This window comes from Pieris napi, chromosome 9, assembly GCF_905475465.1.
Source record: "Pieris napi chromosome 9, ilPieNapi1.2, whole genome shotgun sequence".
In the NCBI taxonomy this organism is placed as follows: Eukaryota; Metazoa; Arthropoda; class Insecta; order Lepidoptera; family Pieridae; genus Pieris; species Pieris napi.
The window spans coordinates 5,488,064-5,513,336 of record NC_062242.1 but is presented as its reverse complement, the minus strand read 5'-3'; the positions used below and the strand labels follow the sequence as shown (position 1 = coordinate 5,513,336).

Genomic DNA, 25,273 nt, shown 5'->3' with positions numbered 1-25,273 from the left:
ATAGGCAAGACCCAGAAACGCAGTAAAATTAAGTATAGATAAAGTGATGACAGTCTTCATACATAAATTCATCTTCAAAAATTTAATTTAGAAATTATGTTAATAGTTATTAAGAGATAATATGTAACTATTAGTGTCACGATTATTATTAAAACGTTTTATTTAATGATTCTAGTTTGTTATCTTAAGTTGAATTTGTAGTCTATTATTCCGACTGAAAGGCTTGCATCCATAGTCGTGTAATAAATTTAAAAAAATACTGATTTGTCATTTTCAAATTCTTGAATCTTAGAAAGCCAACGATTTCATTAAAATTTATATCAGATTACTGTTTTCGATATTTATACTTTTATACGTCACCAATTAAAGAAAAATGCAAAAGAATCGTCCAGTATTGGTTTCCTGTAAACCTCTTAGAACAGAATTGAACCGATTTAAAAAAATACATATTACTTGTGATGACAGTGTAAGTACCTTATAATAATTTCAAACTTTATTGGATAACAAAATGTTTTACTGTTTGAGAGAAATACTTTCATGTTCTTATATGCTTACTGTGGAAAGTACTCTTATATAGATCGCCTACTAACAATTCTACCGGTCAAGATTGAGACAAGGAAAAATTAAACCAGAGCTTTCTTACTCCCTTAACTGTGGTTAAGATTTTCTGTCTTGATCTCTGTGAGAGATTTAGTTTTTAAGAATTTGAATAATAAATGGTCAACAAACTGTATATATAATTTAATTGGCAATATCATGAGACATGTGGTCGACAAGTTTGTGGGGAAGCAAAGAACTTTTCTTTTCCTAGCTCACTTATGAATAATTATACATATTTTAAAATTCTACACCACATGTCACCACCTCATAGTAAAGTAAACCATTTTTTTTCTCTTAAGAATAACTCAGTTTTGTTTTCAGTTTACACTTGGTAGAGGCTTACACAATACACTAGTTATACCTTCTTTAGTTATATCTAGAAGTCATTGTAAATTCAGAAAAGAAAATTGTGGTTGGTTAATAGAAGATAACAGTGCCTGTGGAATTGAAGTGAATGGTGTTAAAGTGGGAAAAGGAAATTCTAAAAACCTTTTAAATGATGATATTATTAGGTTGGATGCACTTCAGGAGTTTGTGTATAAATTTATCTGGCCTCAAAACCACATTGCATTAAAGCGGATCAAATTGGAGATAGATGAAAATTCAAGTATTCTTGATGATGTTAAAATAAAATTTGAAGAATCTCAAAACATTGAAATGCAGCATATAGAAGATAAAATACAAAAGCAAAAACAACTACAAGTTGCAAACAAATTGTTACAAGATCAACTATATGCAAAAAGGAATATAAAGGTTGAAGAACTTGAAAGAAGCTTTGGGTTGCAAATAGAAAATTTAAAAGGTGAGAAAAAGGAAGTAGAGATGCAGAAAATATTGTTGACTAAAGAACGAGATGCTCAGATATCATCTCTAAAAAAAGAAATGGATACTAAGATTAATGAATTAATGGTGAGTGTTTATAATTTGATCTAAATGCTAAGTATGTAATGTTTTATGATTGATGGACTCAGTTTCCGCAGTTAGACTCGTATTCGGTCAGTTGTGTGTAAAGTCCTGGGTAACTGAGCCAGTCTAGCTCCTTCTAGAAGCCCAGAAGTCTCCTGGACACTTCACAGGCTTCACAAAGGGACCTCACTTCTCGAAGGATTTCTGTATGTTGGTTAGCCACAGCCACGCATTCCAGGAGTATGTGGGTGACTGATTCCCCTGTCCGTTAGTGCATAGCCGGGGATCAGAGTTGTATGCTGAAATCCCTAGCCAAAATGTTGTTCAAATATGAAAAAAAAATTTGTTTTTTAATACCTTTTGGTTACCCAAATAAAAGTTATCTATTTAAAAATTCAATTTGTATTATCTTTGAATCATTTTATTCAAATACTTAGGTATTCAATTATTATTTGTGGAATATTCAAGCTTTGTGCCAAAACTTTTAATTTTTGATTCATCTATCAATCTATATTCTAATATAAACAAAACATGAACATTACTGAAAACGTTTGTAAATAATCTTAGCTTATTTTTCAATAAGATTTTTCTTAATTTAAGTATTATTTAACATTTTAAAAAATTTACTGATTTATTATTAGGATCAAATTAAGAAGCACAATAAAACAGAGACAGAGCTTGCTATTGAAAATAATTCTCTTAAAACAAAATTACTAAAAGAAAGAGAAGAATTCCTGGCAGAACTTAATAAAGAAAATACTTCTAAGCACGAACTACTTGATAGACTACATCAAAAAATAAAGGAGCAAGAAGAACAGCGTCTAAAGGAGAAACGGGAATTAGAGAAGGAGTTTAAAATTGAAACAGAGAAATTAAGATTCGCCAAGGACCAAGTAAGATTTCTTCTTAAATGTTTATTTTATTAAAAATGGATTTTGCTAATGTCCAATAAGCTTGGCTCAGTGTCAGAGTGCTTCGATTCCTTCTATTTATATATTTAAACATGTGCTTCAGTTTTTTTTATAAAACTGTTTCACCAAAATCATAAATATATTTGTATTAAGCATAGCATAGAGCACACATTTTTTACAATATCTTTTTTTTAAATTGCCTGTTTTGTTTAGATAATAAAAAGTTAACTATTTATTAAATGTTACAATTGGGTTGCCTTTAAAGGAAATGCTTGCATTGGTAGAACTAAACAAACAAAGAGAATTGGAGTTACTAGAAGAGCATAACAAGATCAAGCAGAGTCTTGAAAAGGAAATAAGTGATATGAAAAAGAAATCAAAAAAAGCAGAAATACAATTGTTACATAATGAAGAGGTAATGATTTCAAAAATTTTATACTTTTATATTGCATGCATATTAAATGCAAATGCACACACATACTTTCATGCTTATAATACAAATAGATACATTTAGTACTTAGAAGTGTATCAAAGTTAATTTTAGATTTTCTTATTAAGCATTTCAAAATGTTATTGTCTATAGAAAACTAATAATGTAAATTACAGAATGTGTCTCAGGCCCCATCAGCACAAATGAAAGTTGTTGGAATGGAAATAGAACATCAAGAAATGGTATGTACTATGCTGTTATATATATTTATGTTTCTGTATGTGTGTTTTATCATTATTAATCATAATTCTTATAAAAAAAGAAATTCTGTGTGTCACAGAAAATCGGTATCTATTAGAGCAATAATATTATCATTGTCATTTATGACATTGAGAATTCTCTTATTTCTGAAAGATAAATGAATTATTTGAAAATTCATTGAATTTCTTAGGTTAGTATGATATCTTGTCTTGATACTTCATGCAATTATTCATTTTTATTTCTATTATATATTTTTTCCGAATAGTTAACAGGTAAAATAATAACTTTGATTTATTTGATAGAATATTTCGTTTCTTTCGCAGGATTTGATTATTCCGAATAAAGTTGTGTTTTATAATAAAAATAGTTTTAGTTGTCCATGCAATGCTAGTCATTTTAAGTATCAATAGTAAAAGACTAAATACGTATGTTATTCAATTTCATAGAAATACAGTTACTATTAATTTAAAAAATAATAAAATCAAGTATCAAGCAAGTTTAATGCACAAAATATATCAACTATTAGGGATACCATACTAAAAACAATTGAATTTGCCGCGCTTTTTCGTTATCTTCTTTCATTAGCCAGGCTGTATAATGTTTTTACCTTAATAGATATTATTTTATATTACAAACAAACGTCTATTCAACCAATAAACTCATTCTAATTTCATTAAATATTCCAACAACTGCTAATAGTGATGAATTTCAATTTTATTTTCACATTTAGTAAATCATGAGATAATTATGAATTACTTTAAATTTTATCACATTATGTAGTATACGTACGATCTGTAAGTTTTAACAGAACTAACAACTACTTTCTTGATTAATTACACAAATATATAATCAACAGGATAAAATGTATTAAAGACACAAATTAAGAATCTTCTCTGATCTTTATCTGATTTGACAGACAAATAGATTTGTAATATTGAATGTATGTTGTAATGGCAAGATATAAAAACGTTTTAGAATTTCGTTACACGTTAACGTTATAATTTCAGAAGAATAGAGTGAGTGTCGAAAACCAACCTATGGCTGGTCCATCGCATGAATCGTCAAAGCCTTTAGCGCAAATCGGAAAAATGATGGAAACCGAGCTGCAGTGCAGTATCTGTGCCGAAATATTTATTTGTCCCATGATGCTTAGCTGCGGCCATACATTTTGCAAATATTGTATTAACTTATGGAAGAAAAATAAGAAAGACTGTCCAATCTGCAGGTATTTAATACATATATATACAAAAAAATATTTCGAGCAGCCAACTTGTTAGATTTTCGTTTGGTTTTCTTGACCTGCACGCACATATACTGTCCACTATAAAATCTCTGTGTAATCAAGTTTCAATTAAGATGTGTCGCCGTTGATTAGCGTAGCTGTATGTAAATTTTATACCAACGTGACATATTTTCAGGACACCAATAAAATATGAATCTAGATCTATCGTAGTGGACTCATTTCTAGAAAAAATTCTTCCTAATCTTTCTCAAGAAATGAAAAAGAAACGCGAAGAATCATTAAAAATCAGAGAAGGTAAGACAATATCCATTTGTATAGTTTATATAGTTTTCATAGTTCTTTTCACTCATTCATTCTTTTGTGGAAAAGACGGCTTCATACGGCCTTTTATCCTCATGATTATAAGAGCTGTTTTAAATTTATATATTTAATCAGTGGTATTCGCAAAAGATAGCTTTACTTACATTTAAATATCTCATATCACTTTCATACATAAACAACGTTGTTAGATATTTGTTCTACTTCTAAGTAACAGTAACTCATTTTGCTAGAAACCACTTTAAAATATTATGTGTATTTCCGATAAACGATAGTTATGAAGCTGTCTTATTCACAGAAGAGGAGACTTTACGTTCGCCGGGAGCCGGTGGGCAAAATATCCGGTACGCATTTCCCCTATTCTCTTAGCAACCTTTTTTTGAGTGGAAAGTTTGAAATTAATTTAACTTCGGATGAATATTCATGGCTTTTGCATTTCTTTACACTCTCTGGCCATTTAAGGTCATAATAATATATGTGTAAGTAATTATATCCTAGAGAAGTTATTGTTATAGTCCCACCAACTTATCTGTGTGAGTGGTAGCGCCACCGTCGCTTTAGTGTTGCAAATTAATAAAAGTTACCCATGATTGGGTATGTCAGATAAGAAACTAGGTAAACATATAAACATAATTGTGTATAGTGTAATTTTTTGAATATTGTATAGTACTTGTAAGTAGCTGTAGGAATACCATTAAGCAAATAAACAAATAAACAAACAAATAATTTTATTATTTTAAACAATACCTAACATTGTTTTATAATAATAAAATGTGACAAGAACTATAGGTAGTTGAATCACTCAGCTTTATATTTTTTAAGTTAGTTAAAAAGTAATCAATGAAAAAAATATCGGGTAATTTACAAAAAGAAAGTAGACAACACTAACCTGTAGCTGCCGAAATTCAACATGGCGGCCGTAGTTCCCATTTTCTCCATTTCACAGATAAGTTGGTGGGTCTGTATTTTTCCCCATTAACTTCTAAAGTCGTTCGCTGTTTGCTGTCCGACTGCCCACGCTTATAAATTCGCTCAGTCGGTTGATCGGTAGTTCCATCACCTACTCAACTGCCCATAGTTATGTTATTTACTTGCCATGTTACTACGTATCTTTGAAAACCCTCGTCGCAGGTAATGTCTTTTTACGGTAATTCACTGTTACTCGTTAGTCCGTGTTTTTTATTTGGCGATACATAATTACGATGTTCATCTTCAGAGGAGGAACGTCCGAAAGCGAAAGTGAATCGCAATGGGACGAAAGCGAAGGGCAAATCTCGAGTAGCGAGGGGGACGCGACGGATGTCTTCGAGGATTACTGGTAAGTGTTAATGATTTGCGATGAAGAAGATGAAAGAAATAATTAATTTAAAAAATTAACTTTTTTTTTAGTGTCTTCGGGTCTTCCATACTCGATCAGTATTACTCATCCGCAAGCGATTCCGACGGTGGATCTGACTTCAATTCCGATCCCGACACCGATGATGATGGTAAGCTTTGTTCAAATTCCTTTAAAAGATTATACTACTCAAAAGTCACTAAACATATATACTAGCTATAACGATTTAAAATAAATTACATTTTAATTATAAAAGATACTAAAATTGATCTATCTATCTATTATTAGTCTTAAATCTTACCTTACTCTTAACTTAATCAAAGTATTGTGACGAGTGCGCGTTGAAGTCTGAGATATTGGCTCTAAACTGAACTGAATCATTTTGATAATTTATTTTTCTTAAATTCCGGTGCTTAAAATTTAATAAGCCTAAATTTTGTATAATCACAGTTAATTCTTATAATTAATTTAACAGCTAATTCCTATGCGGTTTACTTAGTGAAACTTAGCTGTGATTTGATGTGCAAATCATTCCAGGGTGTCGACATTTTACATTCTGTAAAATCATTATCTCATCGACAACTCTTGCCCTAGACCCAAAAAGTCGACGGCGTTGTGTCAGGCACAGGAGGCTGATCACCTACTTGCCGATTTGATTAACAAATGATCATGAAACAGATACATAAATGTGAGGCCCAGACTTAAAAAGATTGTAGCGCCACTGATTATTATTTAACTAGCGCGTTTACCTCGTGAGAGAAGATAAAACCAATGCGTCGTCTACATATGAAAAATTGTGTATAACATATTTCATAAAAACCGTATTTATTTAATAACCGTAATGACCTTAAAATTATATTACCACGTTAACAACAGCTTGTATGTTATCGCAGTTACCGCAGGAAGTAATAGTTGTGGAAGACGAAGGCAACACGTCCCGGGCACCCCGGGCTCATACTATGGCGGCTACGGACGGTGCTACCGATGCGGCGCCACGGGTCACTGGGCACCTGGATGTCCCGACCGGCTCTAATATTCAATTTTAAAATCTGAAAGATTTTATCTTGCAGATTAAGCTATAAACTTTCCTTTACGGCCTAGCAAGGTAAAATTGAAAGTCAAGATCGATGTTACAATATACCGGGGAAGGTAGAGCCAAGAACGTATATCAGACTGATATCGCCGCTTTTTCAATCTTAATCTACAATGCTCTACATTACATTTAAGTATTACTATAATATATAAATTAATGTTTACCAATACCCTCGGTCTTGAAATGTATAGAGTTATAAAGCATTACACCAATAAGTTCCTTACACGAAATAAATAACTAGGATACTATCTATTTAACCTTACAAAATGAGCAGTTTTTGCCTTATCGCGATTATATAGATACACCGGGGACTTCATTAGAGATTTAGACTAAAACCACTGTCGGCGACGCTTTTACGCCCGGCTGTTCATTTTGTCAGGTACAAATTATGTAAATGTATAAAATACATACTCGTCATATTGTTTTGATATCGCATTATCTTAATTTAAAGTTCATCTTTATGTAAAATTGTATTAAAATTGTTTAGTTTTAATATGTGTTTGTATTACTGTGGTGAGTAACCTTTATTAAACTAAGTTCTGATTAAAAAAAGCCTGAGGTGATTTACAATTCGGCGTGATTTTGTATGTTTAGAAAGCTCCTGGATCTGGATGCTTAAGGTGCAATAGATTCCGCCGCAACGACATAATTCTATAGAAACGATTTTGTAACGTAAAAACTGATGTCTAATAAAAAATCTTAACCATTAAAATAAATCATCAATCAAGAATATAAATGTATGTATTAAATCATAACCCTTATAAGTTATACCATTAGTACCTTATATATGAGGGCCTTAACAAAACTTCTGTTCCTTTAAATATTTGTTGCAACCTTTTTCTCTTACAAAGACATCCCAGTGCAGAATAAAATAGTAATTTGCATATAAAAGTATCATTTGTGAACCTATATCATAGGATATAAGTATTATTTATAGAGATAGTACTAAATTTCAGTAGTTGTTTATATATATTAGATTGTCTGGTAAATATAAATCTTTAAAATAAGTTTTAACCAAGTATAAAAAAAAAAAACAGTTGTTAAACCTTTTTTTAAACCAACCAAGTCAGATGACTATAAAACATTAGAACAGTTATATGAGCATTCTTTGATTGGCATACAAACTTATAGTCCTAAATTCCTTAGCTGCTATAACTAAGTCATTAAGAGTATCATTAACAAAAACAAAAGAGTACATTTAATACTTTTAATTTAAGATTGGAGGCATAAGTGAATTAAACTATGTTATAATTTAAAATATATCCATAAATTCGAAATGCATAATATTTACTTGTGGGTGGCATAAATATTTCTTTAAAAACTTATTCTCATGTCATTTTATCACAACAATAATAGTTATTAGTTTACAGTTGTACTAATTTAAATCACAATTATTATTTCAGAATTTAATGGAAGTGCTTATATAAAGTACCTACAAATCAATTTATTTAAATAATTAATCTAAACACAGCTTACAATATTAATTACAAAAACCATTACAATTCCTATAACAACAATTTTACTAAATCATTAAAACATTTCTACTGGACAATACTCAAGTCATACTGCATACATTGTTCCAAAGGTACCAAGACCAAGTAATGGTAAGGTCATATAGCAAGCTATTGTCGGTTTTGGCTATTTATTTCAATTACATTGTGACATAGAGCATTCCCACAGGCATTACAAGTGCAGTACATACATTAATATTATTGTATCCATCATATTATTGTATATTATTGTAATATTATTGTATTCATGCAATGCAATAGGAAATAGCAATGGATATAACAAAAAAAATATCATATATTTATAAGATACATTTATATCCTTGAAAAACTTATCTCATAATGAGGAACACTGCTTTAACGATGAACAATCTAACATGAACAACATTGTTTATATTACTACATACAGCCATCACAAAGACGATTATATATTTATTTTGAGCTATAATTTAAATTAAGTTAATCCTTTTCAAAAATTTAGGTAAATAAATGCTGAAATTTAAACTATCAGTCAACTATGTAAAGTTAATTTTTGACATAGAGTATGCTTGAAATATTCTATTTAAATAAGAGCAATTATTTAGTTATGACAGAAGTATCAAGTAAATATTTTTTTTGTAAAAAAAATTGAAACTAATAATGTATAAAATAATATAAATATTGTATGCTATAGTTAAAAAGGGTTTTAGTTAAAGACCATAATCATTATTTACTACATTTTAAGAAACTCATGAAATGTTGTCCATAATTGTAGTTAAAAACATAATTCAGATAATTATCCTAGCAACATTAGCTATCATTAAATAATGCATGATAAGGTTGTTAAAAAACCTAAGCAGAAGACAATTTTGACATTAAGGGGTGTAAATGTCATTGTATCACTTATCAATTATGAGGAGTTACTGATCATAGAAGATTTTTGAGAAACAGGCTATAAATAAATTTATCTAATGTACCACCTCTATTTATGTATTTACACCCATCTTAGAGAATTAATCATTCTTCTTATCAGTAACTTCAGGTTGTGTTAGGGATAGATTTTGGTTTTGTTGCTGCTCCATTTCGCCAGAAAAACCAAATTCATTAACTCGCTTATGATCAACCTTGTAGATCCAGCGCTGGTACAGGAAAATGAAGAAAACAATATCTGAAAAGATATACAACAAATTATTTTATCTTATCTTCTATGACATTGAGAGGAATCAAGATTAGTTTATACATACCATCTCTAAAACATCCCAGACGGTACATTGTTGGCATTTTAATCACAAATGCAAATATATCATCAATAAAAGTATTGAGAAATTTGTATGTCATCATGCGCCATGGTAAATGAGCTACAGAATTTAGCTTGTAATTGATAAACAACTGAGGAGTCATCATAATAAAACCAAAAGTCAACAGATATCCATACATCATGTTTAGAATGAATGAGTACCATCCTTTATGCTCCAGATATAAAAGTGAGTAAATACCATATCCAATCAGCAGAGGAAAACAAGCCCAGCTTAAATATCTGAAGGCTAACATATCATATTGTTTTGTGCTTGATTCTACATAAGAACCCTTATCTGTGAAAGATATTTTGGGGAATCCAAATATCCTATCTTCCCTATTCAATTTCACATCCATAACTTTATTAATTTTCCAGATTTCAATCATTAAGCCAATAAAGCAAGAAATTCTAACCATAACATTAGTTTCATTATCTAGTACATAGAGCAATACAACTGTTGACTGAAAAACATTGAAGAAAACTGATCGCACAGAGAGTCCTTCCAAGGACTGTCTGTTGTTCCAAAACTGAATGTCATTCTTAAATGCTAAAAGTTCAAAAATTGAATGGAGGATAGAGACAGATATAGTTAAACCCAATAAATAAGGAGATGTTTCCAAAAGCAATTCTTTCACAGTATCCTGTTCTTCATCTTGCTCTTCTGCACCAAGAGCTGAAAACATGCTCAGTTTGTCTCTCATAACTTGTGCTGTGTATAACTGCCATTTGAAAAGACTCAATGGTTGAAATGTTAGTTGTAGATCAAGGCTAGTAACACTATTGTTGAGAGGTACATAGTCACGCATCATATTCCAGTAATCATTTAAGAACACAGCAGGTTTATACTCCTTACCATCAGGCAAAAAATATATAAATTCATCAAGTGGTGGCGGAACACTGCCTTGCATCCAATTTGTTTGATCTGTTACTAAATTAATAGTCAAATTAGGATGCCAATGTGACACTATCTCTTCTTTCATTGTTTCAGCTTTTTTTAATTCCTCCTCAGACTTTTCACTTTGTCCGGTCAAAAGGTTATGTGTTTTTAGATATTTTAACTTTTTGTATTTATTAACCATTTTTTTACCATATGTAACATATGGTCCTGCATAATTATTTTTATCTTTAGGATTTGGTGACTTTCCATTTGGGACTACATAAACATGAATATAAATGGAACCATTATTCTTTAAAGACTCTGAAGGCACAATACTAGTGGAATGGGTATAAGTTCCATCATTATTGGGTCCACCAAACCAGTCACCATATACAAGATTTGTTTCTTTCCAGATCAATTGACCATGTTCAAGATTATCTAGAAATTCATGCTCTGATATATATGCAAACATATCCACAACTGTTCCATTTTGAAACATGTTAACGGCTGGTACTCGAGGTACACCAGATGAGCTATTAACGTCAGTTTTTGGTGCAGAAGGTTGCCGAAACATTGATGTAATAAAATAAACTACTAACGCTCTTATGATAAGTGATTTCGTTATAGCAAAAAATGATTCCATTTTAGACGGCTGCATCCTTTGACGTTGTTCATCAATTTGAGCATTGATCTGAAAATTTAGGTTAAGGTTGTAGATTTGCATATAATGAGAATGTGTACTGGAAAAATATATTAAGGTATACGAAAGTATATCACACACACATTTCGTCTACATGAAGATTAGAATGAAATAGGTCTACAAATTATGGTACTTATGCATTATATTACTTACATCCACATTTTGGTTTTCTACAACAGAAGTTTCTTCATTGGATTCACTTGGCACTAACTTATCAGTTTCACCAGAAGAATCATCTTCTGTTAAATTTGCCATGGTTTCACAAGACAAATTTATTATTATTGATTGGAAAATATCAAATGTTAAAATGGTCCTCTACTGACGAGACTCGGATCTCAGATTACAGATATCACTTGACTTGAGTCCTTCTCTACTAAGTATGTAGTACGAAAAAGCATATTATATTAGTCTTTGGAATCTCTCTCCATGAGTCATTCCCTATATCAATATATAATGCACTCTATGGTGATGACCCTATGGTCATGTAATTAAATAGTAAACGAAAAATATTAAAATATGCTATATTTAGATGATAACTTAGGGTAAGATTTAGAAACGAAACTTAGCGCTAAGTCGGAAAATGCATTGGGAAAACGGGTCTAGTTTCTGAATTTCACCCTAAAGGAAAGTCCAGTCGCGATATACAGTATATTGAAAGCTAGATTTGACATAAAATCAGGCATCTAAAAGACATACTTGTTGTATGCTACAAGTCACAAGTACTAACTACTAGAAAAAGATACTGGGGGTCTAGCCGTAATACCTATATAAGGTTTGTAAATGTAACATTAGGTAGACATTTAATCCAGAGACAATATGACGGAATAAGGCTACGAACAGCAGCTCGATTTTACGGTCGTGTCTCGAGTAACATGTCTCTTGGCTGCGAACCAAGCGTTTTCGACAATTCGATTACGCAGAAGCGGTAGCGTATCATTCTCATTATCATTATCAAATTCATTTTCAGGTACATAATATAACACTTAAATTAATTAAAAGCTAAGACTTATTAATACTTTAGGTTGTCTTATTATCTTCTTTATCTGAAAAGAAAATATTTATTATGTTAGTTCTTTTATCTAATAGAAAACTGATGTAATAACGCTCCAAGGTTTATTTAGTAGGTAAATTTAATATTAAAACTCTTTACTTTATTCTAAACTTAAAAATAAAAAGGTCCAAAATATGACATGTTTTTAAAAGGGTAGCCATTAAAGATGGCGATAGTGTGTACTGAATTATTTGCAAACACCAGCCATTTGAGATCACGCAAAAACATGGCGGATAAACGCCGTTTTTTCTACACTGCGGAAACATTAATTGGCCGTTGACTACCGAAAAGCGTAAGCGTTAATGTGTGTCTTTTCGTAATACTGTCTTGGTGTCGCTTATTGTATCCCGACTCACGCCTTTTGGGCTTAGGCCTTAGGCCACCGACTGTAGACACGAGCTGTCATTTTCATTATTATTATTTTTTTAATATGGCTCTGGCACGATTTGTGCATAAAGGCGGAAACATACTACTAAAACGCGACACGCTTGCTAATTCAGAAGTCATTTAGCTGACAATAGTGAAGGTCAAATTAGCTTACTGTCCTATAGATTTTATGAATAACGAGTCAGATGAATATTATGAGTATTATTAATATAAGAGTATGGTTCTTGTATTGAGGTAATCTCATGTCATATAAAACAGAATATTGTTTCACCAACTCAATTATTTATTTGTCGTTCATTTGCCAAATAAATCCAAAAATATCTAAGTATATAAATTGACATTCGTGTCAAAAACTCGAAAGAATGACGCATGGCGTCATCATCACAACATCCACAACACGCCGATCCAAATCGATTGGATGTTACCGCGTGTGATCACATGGCGTGTTGTCTATGTGCATCTGACCATATTAAATATATGGGATTGATAAATACTGACATGCGTCGGATGGCGTGGTGTAGCGTCGCGTTATGGTAGTATGTTTCCACCTTTAGCCAGCGTCAAGTATAGGATTTTTTTATAATTCGTGCTTGTCTTTAGAAATTCGACCGTGTCCTCCATGTACGGATTTAAATTAAAACTTGCCCTCGAACCCGGTACCCCTCATCTAGCTGCCACTAAATAAGACCGCTATACTATGAGGCCCCCATCATTTTCATATAAATTTAGTTTTCAACTTTCTACTGTATACTCTACTGTTAAGTCGTCTAACGTCTTGCCTATTAGCCCCCTATAATATTGTTATGTATCATGGTTGTCTTCTGTCAACTAATTTACAAATTGTCAATTCCATACAAGTTTTAAGCTACATTAATACATTTGTATTTTGTATGATTCATATAAAATATTATAGATTGAAATGCGATTTATTGCGATATTTGGCAAAATTTTCATAGCAAATTAGCTAATTTTGTATTAGTCCTGTTGGCAATACTAAGAGGGGTCTAGTTGCTCGTTCGTAATTATTATCATTTTGCTATAATATTTTTCAGCCGAAAAAACGAGTAATAATTTATAAGATAAAGAGTAAAATAAAGTTGAGTTTAACCTGGCCGCAAAACAAATATTTAGTCCAAAACAGTTTTAATACATAATAAAAAAGTTTACCTAGATATTCCTTGGAAATTTGAATATTATGTTATAAGTGGTTTAAACCTACGTTACATAGATGACCATGAGTATAATAAAAACAGGAAATAATAACACACGTTATAGGAAAAAGTATAAACACATGAAAATGAAAGTTAAAAGCTTAATCATTGTAAGTATTAATTATAGCACAATATGTAATCCCTATTTTTACGTCTTTAATTGAATTATATATGACCTAATTCACATGTACATACTTATGACTACTGCAATAGTAATCTAACAATTAATTTGAATTGTTTCCTGATTGCAACAGGTCTAACTAGATGTTTTACTGTTTATCTAGGAAAATGCAGCATTATGTGATGAAGTTGCTAGAGTACAAGAAAATATTCAAATAGTTAAAGATGAAAGAAAATTCTTATTATGCAAATTGCTTGAACATGAAAATGACACTGATAGTGCACAGGTATATTATAGAACTGATGTCACATCAATTTCTAATGGAGCTAAAACAAAACCTAAAAAGAGAAAAAGTCAGGAAGACTCTGGAAAAACATAAATTATTTGATCAAATTAGTTGTCAATAAAGCATGAATTTTAGAGACAAATATGCCTTAGTTTTATTTATAGAAAATTTATTTTAAATTTAAAAATAGTTAATACTATCTTCTTAACTAATATAGACCATGTCCAGGGAAATTTTGAGGTGTGATATTAAATATTAGTATTAGTAGAAACATACTTGCTACTCAGAATAACACTTAGTAACCGAACCATAAATTTAAATATACCCTACCTTACCTATTTAGCCAACATTTATAAACAAAAGATAAAGGCCTCCAGATTTGTTGACCATTATGTGTTTGTATACAACAGATAAGATAAGAAAGAATTCTGTCTTTGTTGCCAGTTGCAATATCTGCATAAGACTTATGGGAATTTGTTATAAATTAAAAACAGTATACTCAAACATTACATCCGAGGTTGTTATAGTCTTATACATGTTGTACCATTTTTGTACAACATCCCCTTGGTTCCAACAACCATTAAACTATAGCGATGGTAAGTCCGTTGAATTTAAAACATACATAAGTACAAAATTCATGACCTTTGGTAATAATAAAAATCAACAGTAATATTTTTAAAACATTTTTTTTACATGGCCGAAACAAAGTCATAACCCATAATATAAAGGCACCTTGCCTTAAAAATTTAATCACCTTCCTATTGAAAGCATTACACGGCAGATCTGTAACTTCTGGGAAGGTGATTTAACTGTTTGATAGACATAGCATAGCAATTTTAAAATACATTGTGTTGCAACATGCAAGCACCCACAGCCATGGATCCCTCTGCACATACAGGCAAGTTTCTTTAAATGTTTTGAATAACTTCAGTTACTTTTTTACAGTCATTACTGCTTCTAGGATATATTATATAAACTTGGTACAGTCAAAATGCTGTATAATTGTGTGGAAATTTTGAACACCATATCAGTAAGTGCTGCTATAATGTCAAGCTATAATACAATAAGATTCTATATTCTAATTTAATTAAACCAGTAAAAACACACATCACAAGCTTTTTTTATTTAGTCATCATCCTCTTCATTAGCAAATGATAATAATTGTATTTTACTTTTGTGCTTTTTTATTTCTAATGACTTTTTTTTCATTTTTTCGTCTTTCTTTTTTTTAGTTTTAAATATAACCCTTTCATTTAAATCAGCTTTTGTTTCACTTTCAATTTTTTGTAACTTTTCTTTTTCCAACTCTGCTTCTTCAGCTGTCAGGTCTCCTTGTTTCAAAACAACAACTTGGGGTAATTCACTATCCTCATCACTTACAAAGTCCTCTTCATTTCTTTCAAGTTGATCAAACTTATGGTTAGTGTCGTCATAACCAGCTTGTTTTTTTAATACTTTTAAGAAAGGTGGATCTTCGGGTTTAATAAAATTAACATTTCGTTTCCTGTTCATGTTTAATTAATTACTTGTACATATTATAATGGTTTTGTAAATATAGTACGTTATTTTATTTGTGGCACAAATGGAAAATAAACCGTTATGAATCAGAAAAAATATATTAACACTCAACAAAAAGTTGTGGTCTTTTTCGATAAACAATAACTTTAGACTACGAAGTATGAATCATGTAATTAAATTATTAAAATCATTTACAAGAACAACTCCAAGTCCAAAATCACACATTTAACATTACATGATTATAATGCATTGACATATGACAATTGACATACAGCTGTCAATGTTAAGGAAAAGTTTTAGTTTTATCCAGGGGACGATGGCGTTCCATATTCCTTTCTGGCTAAACAAAATGACAAAGCTAAACTTTACTACCTAAAAATAATCAACAAATGTTTTGAAACTGGTATTATACTGACATGTTGGACATCTCAAATAGTCATTCCCATTCTCAAACCTGGAAAAAACCCTTCAGATTCAAATTCATATCGATAATCGACCCATAGCATTGTCATCTACTTTAGCTAAAGTAACAGAACACCTTCTTAAAAACCGACTGGAATGGTTAATGAGAAGTAAAATATTCTCCCCTCCTCCCAATTTGTGTTCCGGAAGGGTATGAGGACCACAGACAGCCTCAGTATACTAACAACAGACATTCGCCTAGCCTTTACAAAAGGAGAGTACCTTGTGGGTGTGTATCTTAATATTGCTTCTGCATACAATAATGTCTTACTTCCGGCGCAGGCAGAAACTGCGTAAGCTGAATGTACCTTCGAGGATGGTACATCTCATATGTTATCTGCTACTTTGCAGATCTATTCTGATAAAGCATCAGAATACCTCACTTCCCCCAGACTAGTCTGGAAAGGTCTACCTCAAGGTTCAGTTCTCAGCCCTCTGCTCTATACCATTTATACCCCTGACCTCGAACTGTCTGTTACCAGTTTTTGTAACATATTACAATATGCTCGGGCAGTATAGGGGAAATATCCTGTCGTATCAATTCTGCTTTGTATTATTTAGGCCAGTGGATGTCTGAACACGGCTTGTCCCTGTCAGTGGGCAAATCTCAGGCAGTGGTGTTTACAAGGAAGAGATACATTCCCACTCCCACATTCCAGTCATTTCATTTGAAAATCAAACAAACCTGATAGATTAAAAGTAAAATTTTTAGGTATTTATTTAGACAACCGGCTGAACGGAATTGCCCATTCTGAACACATTATCAAAAAATGTGAAAAAGGTATTAACGTACTGAGAGCTCTTCTCTTCCTCCAGCTAGTTTTCACGATTTTTTTTTGCGCACTTTAAATAAATGATCATATGAGCTGAGTTAAAATAATTCCGAAGCCGCGATCACCTCGGTATCCATTTTTGATAGACATCACAACGGTAGACAGTCAGTAAATTAATGGTTTTCAAAAAACAAATATACGAGTAAATATGTAGCTGTAAAAAAAATTGGATGTGGAATTCCTAACCAAGGAGGAGATATTTAAGGTCAAGGTGGCCAGTACGACAAAACGTCAATTTCATATCACTCAATTCTCGCGCGCCGCCCGCGTGCTGATCGCGTACGGCGCTTAGGTTGCGTGCGAACTGTGCGCGAGCGGCGTAGGAGCGGCGCGCTGCACATTCGCCAGATGTGGAAGCACCTTTAGGACCTAATATTTATATTATAAAGTAACGAGCTGACCCGGCAAATGTTGTTTTGCCATTTATATAAAATAGGGGTTGATCGTAGACTCGTAGAGGTGGGACCACCCTCAACATTTAGGGGGATGAAAAATACACGTTGTCCGATTCTCAGACTTACTGAATATGCATAAATTTTTTTATAAAAATCAGTCAGGCCGTTTCGGAGGAGTATGGGAACGAACATTGAGATACGAGAATTTTATATATTAGACTAGCTGCCCCCGCGAACGTTCGTTTCTCCTTAATGTGATTGTACTTAGCCTACCATTTTAGTACATACCAACATGGATCATTTTGCTTTGCTACCCCAGAGACTGTTTAGTTTTCTGAAATAAAAACTTTTAGGTTTTTCTGTGAATTTTTCTCTATACAAACCTCAGAGTTCAATTCATAAGATTTTAATTAACAAATAAAAAATAGAGGTGTGAAATTAAGGGTGGTATGTATTTTTGTATGTTGTATAATAAAAAAATAAAAATTTTCACTAAAAAATATAACAACATTAGCTTTAAAGTATTTTAATTACCTACGTGAAGATACAAATTGAAAAATGTAAGAATAATTTTTCGCTTTGGTAGTACTTGAATTAACATTAAAATTGATGACTGCTACTCGTTGATCTCCCGCAGCTATTAATTTTTTTGCATCAAACTCTAAACTGTAAATTGGTGTGGACCTCTTTTGTGTGAAATACATCTGAAACAAAAAGAAACTGTTAATCATAAGCTTAAGCTCTGTTAAATATAAGCTTGATGAGTGATCATTCCATTCACATGCTCATCATAATATCAATAATTTTGTTTAGTGTTCTATTACTTAATATATTTTGTATTTGTATATTATATAAAAAACGCGAATACAAATATTTTTAAGTGAGTTACGTACCCTAACATTACTTAATTTACATGTCTATATATATAAAACTCTCATCTAATATATAAAATTCTCGTGTCACAATGTTCGTTCCTATACTCCTCCGAAACGACTCGACCGATTCTTATGCTTTTTTATGCATATTCAGTAAGACTGAGTGTCGGCTACTATCTATCTTTTAAACTCCTAAGTGATAAGGGGCATCCAGCACAAAATTTTATTTTTATTTTTTAGCCAACATTTTTTATGATACAGCTTAGAAAAATACATACAACCCTTAAGGTTTATATAGAGCAAAATCACAGAAAACCTAAAGTTTCCATTCCAGAGACTTGGTATGTACTAAAAAGGTAGGCTAAGTAAAATCACATAAAAGAGAAACGAAGTTCGCGGGGGCAGCTAGAAATATAAATATAATTATATATTTATATTTATATATATATATATATATATAAGTTAATAATTAGAAGCGCAAACAAAATGTTTGTTTGCAATCATCGCTCACTTGAAGCCTTAACTAAACCCTTAAATAAGTGAAGTTAGTTTTTTGTTGATCCAGATTCGCAACCCCTAATCTTATGTTAGTTATCAGCTCATGTTTTAAAGGCAGGTGACACTCAGCTTCAAACAAAGAGTTTCATTTAACATGTATTTGAACATCCCTATAACAACCGCCACCGAACTTAACATGCAACTGTATATTTTTTTTGAGAGAATATGAGATTTATATTGTGTTGTATCATATGCACTTGTTATTAATGCATATACCTTGGAATCTTCAGCCTAGTAGCGTAGGGTAGAAGGACTCCTTTCTCCGCAATTAGACTCGTGGTTGGTCCGTTGTGCGTAAATAGTAGCGTATGTTAATCCTATCTTTTCATGCCTCAATTATTAATTCATTAATTAATAATTTTACTGATTTTTTGCTTGTTGTGATTTTATGCACATTCACTCTCATTCTTTGGTCTATATCATATGATCATTAATAACAACAATACCTGTACATGATGAGTTGAACGCATATCATAAAGCACACAACGGGAATATTCTGAAGAGCCGGTGACAACAGCTTTATCACCGTCTGATTTTAGGCAATAAAGAGATGAATCAAATGGATCTCTAGTTTCATAAGTCTGAAATCAATATACATGTAAAATATATAAGTATTTTTTTATAAGAAGCAGAACGATAGATAAATATATGAAAAAATAATAAAAGCCGTGTGTTGCCGGCTTTTAGAATAGAGCCTCCCCATCTCTAGCCGTGGATGTCGTGAAAGGCGACTAAGACTATTAAGGCGTAGGGAAGTGAGTGGTCGGGATTCGTCACAACGTCTACACGAATACCAGATCCATCTTAGCGTAACCTTCGCTATTAGATCTCATGTTGACTTCTCACCCAGACTTCTACGAGTTCACTGCGCATGCTCCACTTGCGTACTTCAACCATTGCCTGGTCTGGCATGCCGTCGAGTCTGCCAATACAAATCGGCTAATTGGGATGACTTGCATAATTTCTTTGCAGCATACCCATGGTCACAAGTATGCTTCAAGGACAGTAATCTTAGCCTATGCTAAGTCTATCGGTGATGCGGTGCTGCAATGGAACTCTTTATCTCATACTATGTGGTTCCTTGGTCATTCTTGCAAAGATGCTTCCCGTTTTATGCAAGAGCTATATAAGACCTGAGCTCACGTAACGGCTATATAAGATCCCGATATAGGTCTTCATAAAATAAAACTTTACGCGGCGTCCCGAAACCTTAAAGCGAGAAATTGTGAGAACAAAATCGGAACATATCGTCAGAATTAGTGAGAATCTCGCGAATATGCCTTCTAAAGGTCTATTGGTCATTAGCAAAAGCAAAATGGTGTGCGGAAGGTTTTCCTTGATACCCACAATACATGTGCTTATGAGTTGACTCCGGTGCTTACGCGGCCTATCGACTATCGTTTTCCTCGACAATAGTTCCAAAAAAGACGACCGTCTCCAGCCATAGACCTATCGCAATCACTTCTTTATTTTCTAGGCTGATGGAATCTATCATAAATATTCAGCTTCTGCTATGTCTGGAGAGGAATCCAGCTAATTAGTGAAGGTCAGTATGGCTTACGCTGAGATCGTCTGTTGACCGAACTAGCTTTTGATAGAGTTTGGCATGAGGCACTTCTCACACATATACGTATATGTGTTAAGCATTTAAATTTTATCATTTGAATATCAGAAGGTACCTAAAGTATTTTGGACACATTATAAATAACCCTATACAATCTTATCCAATTAAAATTATTAGTAATAAAAAAATAACGAGCAAAGAAATATATTATCTTTTACCACTCAAAAGTAAATACATATTATTCTTACCAAGCCCCCTGTCCTTACGTCAATGTATTGCAACTTTCCAGAATGTGTCACATATACAACACCAGATTCATTATGCCACTTTATGTCTCTGACAACATGATTCAAAGTCCTTGTTCCTGACTTTGGGGCTATTAAATACTGACCACTAAAAATATTTATATATAAATAAATTACTATATTTGAAATCATGTTTAATAAACAAAAAAAGGCTATTTATATGAAGGGATTAATGCAAAGCTTTTTAGTTACCTACGTATTGAGATCTATGAATACAGGCATAATATTTCCATTCAGACCAACGGCCATTTTTGTTTCTGTTGAATCGGTTGTTAATGATCGACATCCAATACATTCAGGAATCTTAAGCTTTTTAAAAATCACATCTGAAAAATATGATAGTTTAGAATTATACCTCTATGTTTTCTGAATTATATTAATAGTAGAAACACCTTTTATTAATTGTTGAGTAAACAACATTTACTGTTATGCACAGTGGTTTAACAATTTTATGAAATTTTTGTGATAAATTACAAAAGTCATTCTTAATGTACCACTCTACCTTTAAGTCTCAAAAACACACAGAAAAAGTTGTACTGAAAAAATGATCACCCTCAGAAAGAGAATCCTTTATAGCAAATGTGTTGGTTACACTTATTGGCAAGAAAAGCTAATCAAAACATGTCTTTTGTTTTTTAGAACTTGAAACAAAAACATTCATGTGAACCCCTGCTGAGAATACCTATATTTGCACATACTGAATGTTTTAAATTCATTAATTATATACCATACTAGCCGTTTCGCGCCCGCTTTGCTGGACGAATTAAAATAAATTTTATGTTTAATTATTTTATTTTTTTTCATATTTTTATTATTCTTCTTTTTAACTTCCCGCTAAGAAAATTGAAATATGTCGAAAATCGAGTTTTTAACAGATGTTGACGTTTTGCGGTTCTAGGAAGCCTCTTTTGTTTTTATTAGCGGGAAAAATTTTCATAAAAGTAAAACAGAAATAAAAAAATGAAGGAACGTTGGAATTAAAATAAATAGCCATAAACCATCTAGGAAAAATTTCGCATCGAATGGTGGTAGTTTCATGTCGATACGATCAGTGGTTTAAGCGTGAAAGAGCCTCAAACGAACACCATTTTCTTTTTATATACATATATAGATTAGTAATTAATATGTGGTCATAGTTTGCAAAATCTTTTTACTAATTTATTTACCTGAATATTATTTAATTATACTAGCGGTCCCGACAGACGTTGTCCTGCATGATATATCAAGTAATTAGGATATTAAACAAAGTATGCCAGTACCGACTTCAGAGCTATCTGCCGCGCGTATTTGTGAATCTAAACCATCCAGGGCTCCACAATAACGCAACGTTTAAAGAGAGTTCAGTGACATACATACTTACAGTGGAATAATATATATATGTAAGCTATCCTATCTTTTAAGTTAGATCAAACTGCAAACAGTGTGCAAATTTGATTGAAATTGGTTTAGTAGTTTAGGAGTCCATAGCGGATAAACAACGTGACGCGTAATTTATACATATTAAGACTAGCCGTTTCCCGCCCGCTTCGCTGGGCGAATTTAAATAGGAAAGAAATAAAATTTTATGTTTTATTATTATTATTTTTTTCATATTTTTAATATTATTTTTTCGGTTTATCGGTTTTTAACTTCCCGCTAAAATTGAAAATTATCGAAAATCGAGTTTTTAACAGATGTTGACGTTTTGAAGTTCTAGGAAGTCTCCCCGAATGTTTCCGCGGTGATGTCAGTATGTATATATTTTCATAAAAGTAAAACAGCAATAAAAAAATGAAGGAACATTGGAATTTAAAAAATAAACCTAGGAAAAATTTCGCATCGAATGGCAGTAAGCCGTGGCGTGAAGGAGCCTATCAAACGAAGACCATTTTTCTTATATATATATATATATAGGATTTATCCCTTACATCAATGAATAAATCAAGTTCTTACTTTCATTTGGAGAGGTGTCACTACAACCAATGTTACTCATCCTCCAGAAATGTAAATCAGGACTGATATATGAAGCTGTGACAATGCAGTTTTTCCATTTTTCAACTGCTGTTACCTCTTCTAGCCCAAAGTTATGACAATTTTGTATGTAATTTAGTAAAACAGGTTTTATTTTTATATCATGGAATTCATACATAGCACAACTGCCATCTCTGGAAATATAAAAATCTGTTGTTGACAAAATATACATATGTATGTCAAATTGTAAACATTCTTCTCAAATTTTAGGTTTCTTTTCCATTAATAAAGTAGGAGCCAATTTTGAACTTAAATACAGTTATTAATAAACTGATATAAATTGAGTAACTTTTATTTACACACTGCAATACTATAGCAACAAAATAAGCATTTTTATTCAAACACAAAATGTGTCAATATTAATTATTAAGTTTACACTAACCTGACTTTTAAGAGTTTTGCTCTCTATTAATAATTTTCATCATTTTGAAACCTTAATTAAACAATTGAGTAATAGTGTAAGTTACAGTAGTATATTTATGCTATAAATATCATACCTATTTCCACATACAATCATATTGTCCTTCACTATGAACCTTGAAATATCATTTGTACGAACATCAAACCTTTCCATAGTTGGTACAGTTAATTTCCATAATAATTTTCTGTTGAAACCACTGTGCTCAAGTAAAAAGCATACAAGATCAGAACCAAAAGATACCAAAAGAATATTTGGAGATAACAGTTGCATCCAAGGCATATAATTAATTTTATGTTGAATAATAACCTAAAATAATTTAGTTATTTTAACTTCTAGCCATATTTTGAAGTTTGGATCATATGTAAAAAAAAAAAATAGTTACTTTAAGGTGAATTTAATTTTACTAAAAAGAAAAGGAAAATATTTTTTTTACCACTAAAATGGAGTTTCAATTATAAAAACAATAAGTTTATTCTATAGGATGAAAAACATTTACTTTACTCTTGAATATTCCTTTGCACCAATTATATGATATTCTACAGCTATGGTACCAGCTTAAGGTGGGTCTGGAAAAAGAATTTCATAAGTTGTAAGGGTATCATGGAATTGAAATCATAATATGGCTATTTAAATGCACACACTTCTTTAAAACTAACATGCAAATTTAGTAATTTTTGAAAACAAAATTTCAATAACCAACCAACCAACTGGTTTCAATTGAATCCTCTTTTTACAATTATTGATAAGATATTTTATGCGAAGTATGCTATTTTTTTCTGATCAAGCTGAAGCATGCAGAAGTAATTACTTTCATAAGGGAAAAATGCAATAGATGCAAAAATTATAAGTAAGTTCTACAATGAATGTGAATGTACTTATAAATAAAATAGAATGTACTTAGAATGATATTAAAGCGTTTATATAACACTTACATGTTTCTACTTATTATGAGTCTATCTTGGCTTATTAATTTCCATAAATAAGATTCATTAATTATAAATGCTTTTATGTATTTTGAAGTTAATATTAAATTTCCTATGTCCGATAGGTTAAGGCGTTTCACAATATTTAACAATATTTCTGGAGGAAGCTTTTCTAAACTTAATTCACTCATTTTGCTAAAATATATTTATTATGTATTATTTATCTTAATCAAGGTTTTCGGTGATAAGTTATATGGAAAAAATATATGATTTATTACAATTTACACACCAAACATCAAAATATATGTGCGTTTTCCAATTACAGCACTAGAGCGCATTATGCGGCATAATGCTCAACGTTGAATGTTCCAACTACAGCAACGCTTCGCACAATTGAGCACTCTCATTTCTCAAAACTTATGCTCTCGCGTGCTTCTCGCAATTAATACCAACACAGTGACAGAAAATTTACCAGTGTTTTTCTTTAAGTTGGCATTTATCGAAATTTTCGTTAGTAAATATTATTTATTGTTGAAAAATTTGTAAGGCTTTCGTTTCCTCGTAGATTTTGAAAATAATTAAAGTTATTTCAAACTGCTAAAAAATAAATATAAGTAAGTATGGATGAAGGTATAAATAGTTACTTTTTTATATTCCACATTTAAAATATGAATACAATTTTATTTTAAAATTCGGATCTGTAAACAAATTTAATTTACAGGATTATACTTTTGTAAACATTGCAATGGTTTTGAAAAAGTATATAATTTTTTTTGAAATTATTTAAAAAAAAATACTCAAAACGTAAATGATGTAAACTTCTTACATGAATCTAAATATTTTACTGTTAATTTAGCTTACCTTATATTCTTTAAAGGTTTTCTCTTATTTCAG

General features: G+C 31.5%; 4 protein-coding genes across 10 annotated transcripts; 1 reads left to right on the top strand and 3 right to left on the bottom strand.

The window, feature by feature from the left end:
* The first annotated feature begins 256 nt into the window (after positions 1-256).
* On the top strand, positions 257-7,591 carry LOC125052773 (E3 ubiquitin-protein ligase rnf8-like). 2 transcript variants are annotated; one of them, XM_047653794.1, is made up of 11 exons: positions 257-466; positions 922-1,509; positions 2,148-2,399; positions 2,683-2,832; positions 3,024-3,089; positions 4,116-4,333; positions 4,527-4,645; positions 4,968-5,013; positions 5,886-5,987; positions 6,059-6,156; positions 6,899-7,591. In XM_047653794.1, the coding sequence occupies exons 1-11, from the start codon at positions 374-376 to the stop codon at positions 7,036-7,038; spliced, it is 1,872 nt and encodes a 623-aa protein (XP_047509750.1). In that variant the 5' UTR covers positions 257-373; the 3' UTR covers positions 7,039-7,591. The 2 variants fall into 2 exon arrangements, with proteins under 2 accessions (XP_047509750.1, XP_047509751.1); XM_047653795.1 differs by lacking the exon at positions 4,968-5,013 and having other exon boundaries at positions 258-466.
* Positions 7,592-8,291: 700 nt separating this feature from the next.
* LOC125052772 (cleft lip and palate transmembrane protein 1 homolog) lies at positions 8,292-11,890 on the bottom strand. The gene is made up of 3 exons (XM_047653793.1): positions 11,613-11,890; positions 9,830-11,450; positions 8,292-9,753 (listed from the first exon to the last, which is right to left on the bottom strand). Exons 1-3 carry the CDS (start codon positions 11,712-11,714, stop codon positions 9,599-9,601), a joined length of 1,878 nt encoding a protein of 625 aa, XP_047509749.1. The 5' UTR covers positions 11,715-11,890; the 3' UTR covers positions 8,292-9,598.
* A 3,295-nt stretch (positions 11,891-15,185) lies between these two features.
* LOC125052774 (uncharacterized protein KIAA1143 homolog) lies at positions 15,186-16,285 on the bottom strand. Its single transcript, XM_047653796.1, has one exon. It carries the CDS (start codon positions 16,025-16,027, stop codon positions 15,641-15,643), a length of 387 nt encoding a protein of 128 aa, XP_047509752.1. The 5' UTR covers positions 16,028-16,285; the 3' UTR covers positions 15,186-15,640.
* A 1,948-nt stretch (positions 16,286-18,233) lies between these two features.
* LOC125052540 (F-box/WD repeat-containing protein 4) lies at positions 18,234-24,656 on the bottom strand. 6 transcript variants are annotated; one of them, XM_047653453.1, is made up of 9 exons: positions 24,389-24,656; positions 23,953-24,022; positions 23,533-23,762; positions 22,958-23,169; positions 21,222-21,351; positions 20,969-21,113; positions 20,366-20,673; positions 20,003-20,329; positions 19,616-19,737 (listed from the first exon to the last, which is right to left on the bottom strand). In XM_047653453.1, the coding sequence occupies exons 1-7, from the start codon at positions 24,568-24,570 to the stop codon at positions 20,668-20,670; spliced, it is 975 nt and encodes a 324-aa protein (XP_047509409.1). In that variant the 5' UTR covers positions 24,571-24,656; the 3' UTR covers positions 19,616-19,737; positions 20,003-20,329; positions 20,366-20,667. The 6 variants fall into 6 exon arrangements, with proteins under 6 accessions (XP_047509405.1, XP_047509406.1, XP_047509407.1 ...); XM_047653449.1 differs by lacking the exons at positions 20,003-20,329; positions 20,366-20,673 and adding an exon at positions 18,234-18,427 and having other exon boundaries at positions 19,603-19,737; positions 24,389-24,655; XM_047653450.1 differs by lacking the exons at positions 20,003-20,329; positions 20,366-20,673 and adding an exon at positions 18,234-18,427 and having other exon boundaries at positions 19,603-19,737; positions 23,958-24,022; positions 24,389-24,440.
* Between the last annotated feature and the right edge of the window lie 617 nt (positions 24,657-25,273).

What these genes read in the sequence shown, in the direction of transcription:
- LOC125052773 (XM_047653794.1), top strand. Translation starts at nt 374, where the DNA reads ATGCAAAAGAATCGTCCAGTATTGGTTTCCTGTAAACCTCTTAGAACA. An exon ending in CTAAGATTAATGAATTAATG is followed by an intron (nt 1,510 to 2,147) that starts GTGAGTGTTTAT and finishes ATTTATTATTAG; the next exon opens with GATCAAATTAAGAAGCACAA. An exon ending in GATGTCTTCGAGGATTACTG is followed by an intron (nt 5,988 to 6,058) that starts GTAAGTGTTAAT and finishes CTTTTTTTTTAG; the next exon opens with TGTCTTCGGGTCTTCCATAC.
- LOC125052772 (XM_047653793.1), bottom strand. Translation starts at nt 11,714, where the DNA reads ATGGCAAATTTAACAGAAGATGATTCTTCTGGTGAAACTGATAAGTTA. An exon ending in TAGAAAACCAAAATGTGGAT is followed by an intron (nt 11,451 to 11,612) that starts GTAAGTAATATA and finishes CTAAATTTTCAG; the next exon opens with ATCAATGCTCAAATTGATGA. An exon ending in TCTGGGATGTTTTAGAGATG is followed by an intron (nt 9,754 to 9,829) that starts GTATGTATAAAC and finishes ATATCTTTTCAG; the next exon opens with ATATTGTTTTCTTCATTTTC.
- LOC125052774 (XM_047653796.1), bottom strand. Translation starts at nt 16,027, where the DNA reads ATGAACAGGAAACGAAATGTTAATTTTATTAAACCCGAAGATCCACCT.
- LOC125052540 (XM_047653449.1), bottom strand. Translation starts at nt 24,570, where the DNA reads ATGAGTGAATTAAGTTTAGAAAAGCTTCCTCCAGAAATATTGTTAAAT. An exon ending in CTCATAATAAGTAGAAACAT is followed by an intron (nt 24,023 to 24,388) that starts GTAAGTGTTATA and finishes TTCTTTTTCCAG; the next exon opens with ACCCACCTTAAGCTGGTACC. An exon ending in ACGTAAGGACAGGGGGCTTG is followed by an intron (nt 19,738 to 20,968) that starts GTAAGAATAATA and finishes TATTGATTTCAG; the next exon opens with ACTTATGAAACTAGAGATCC.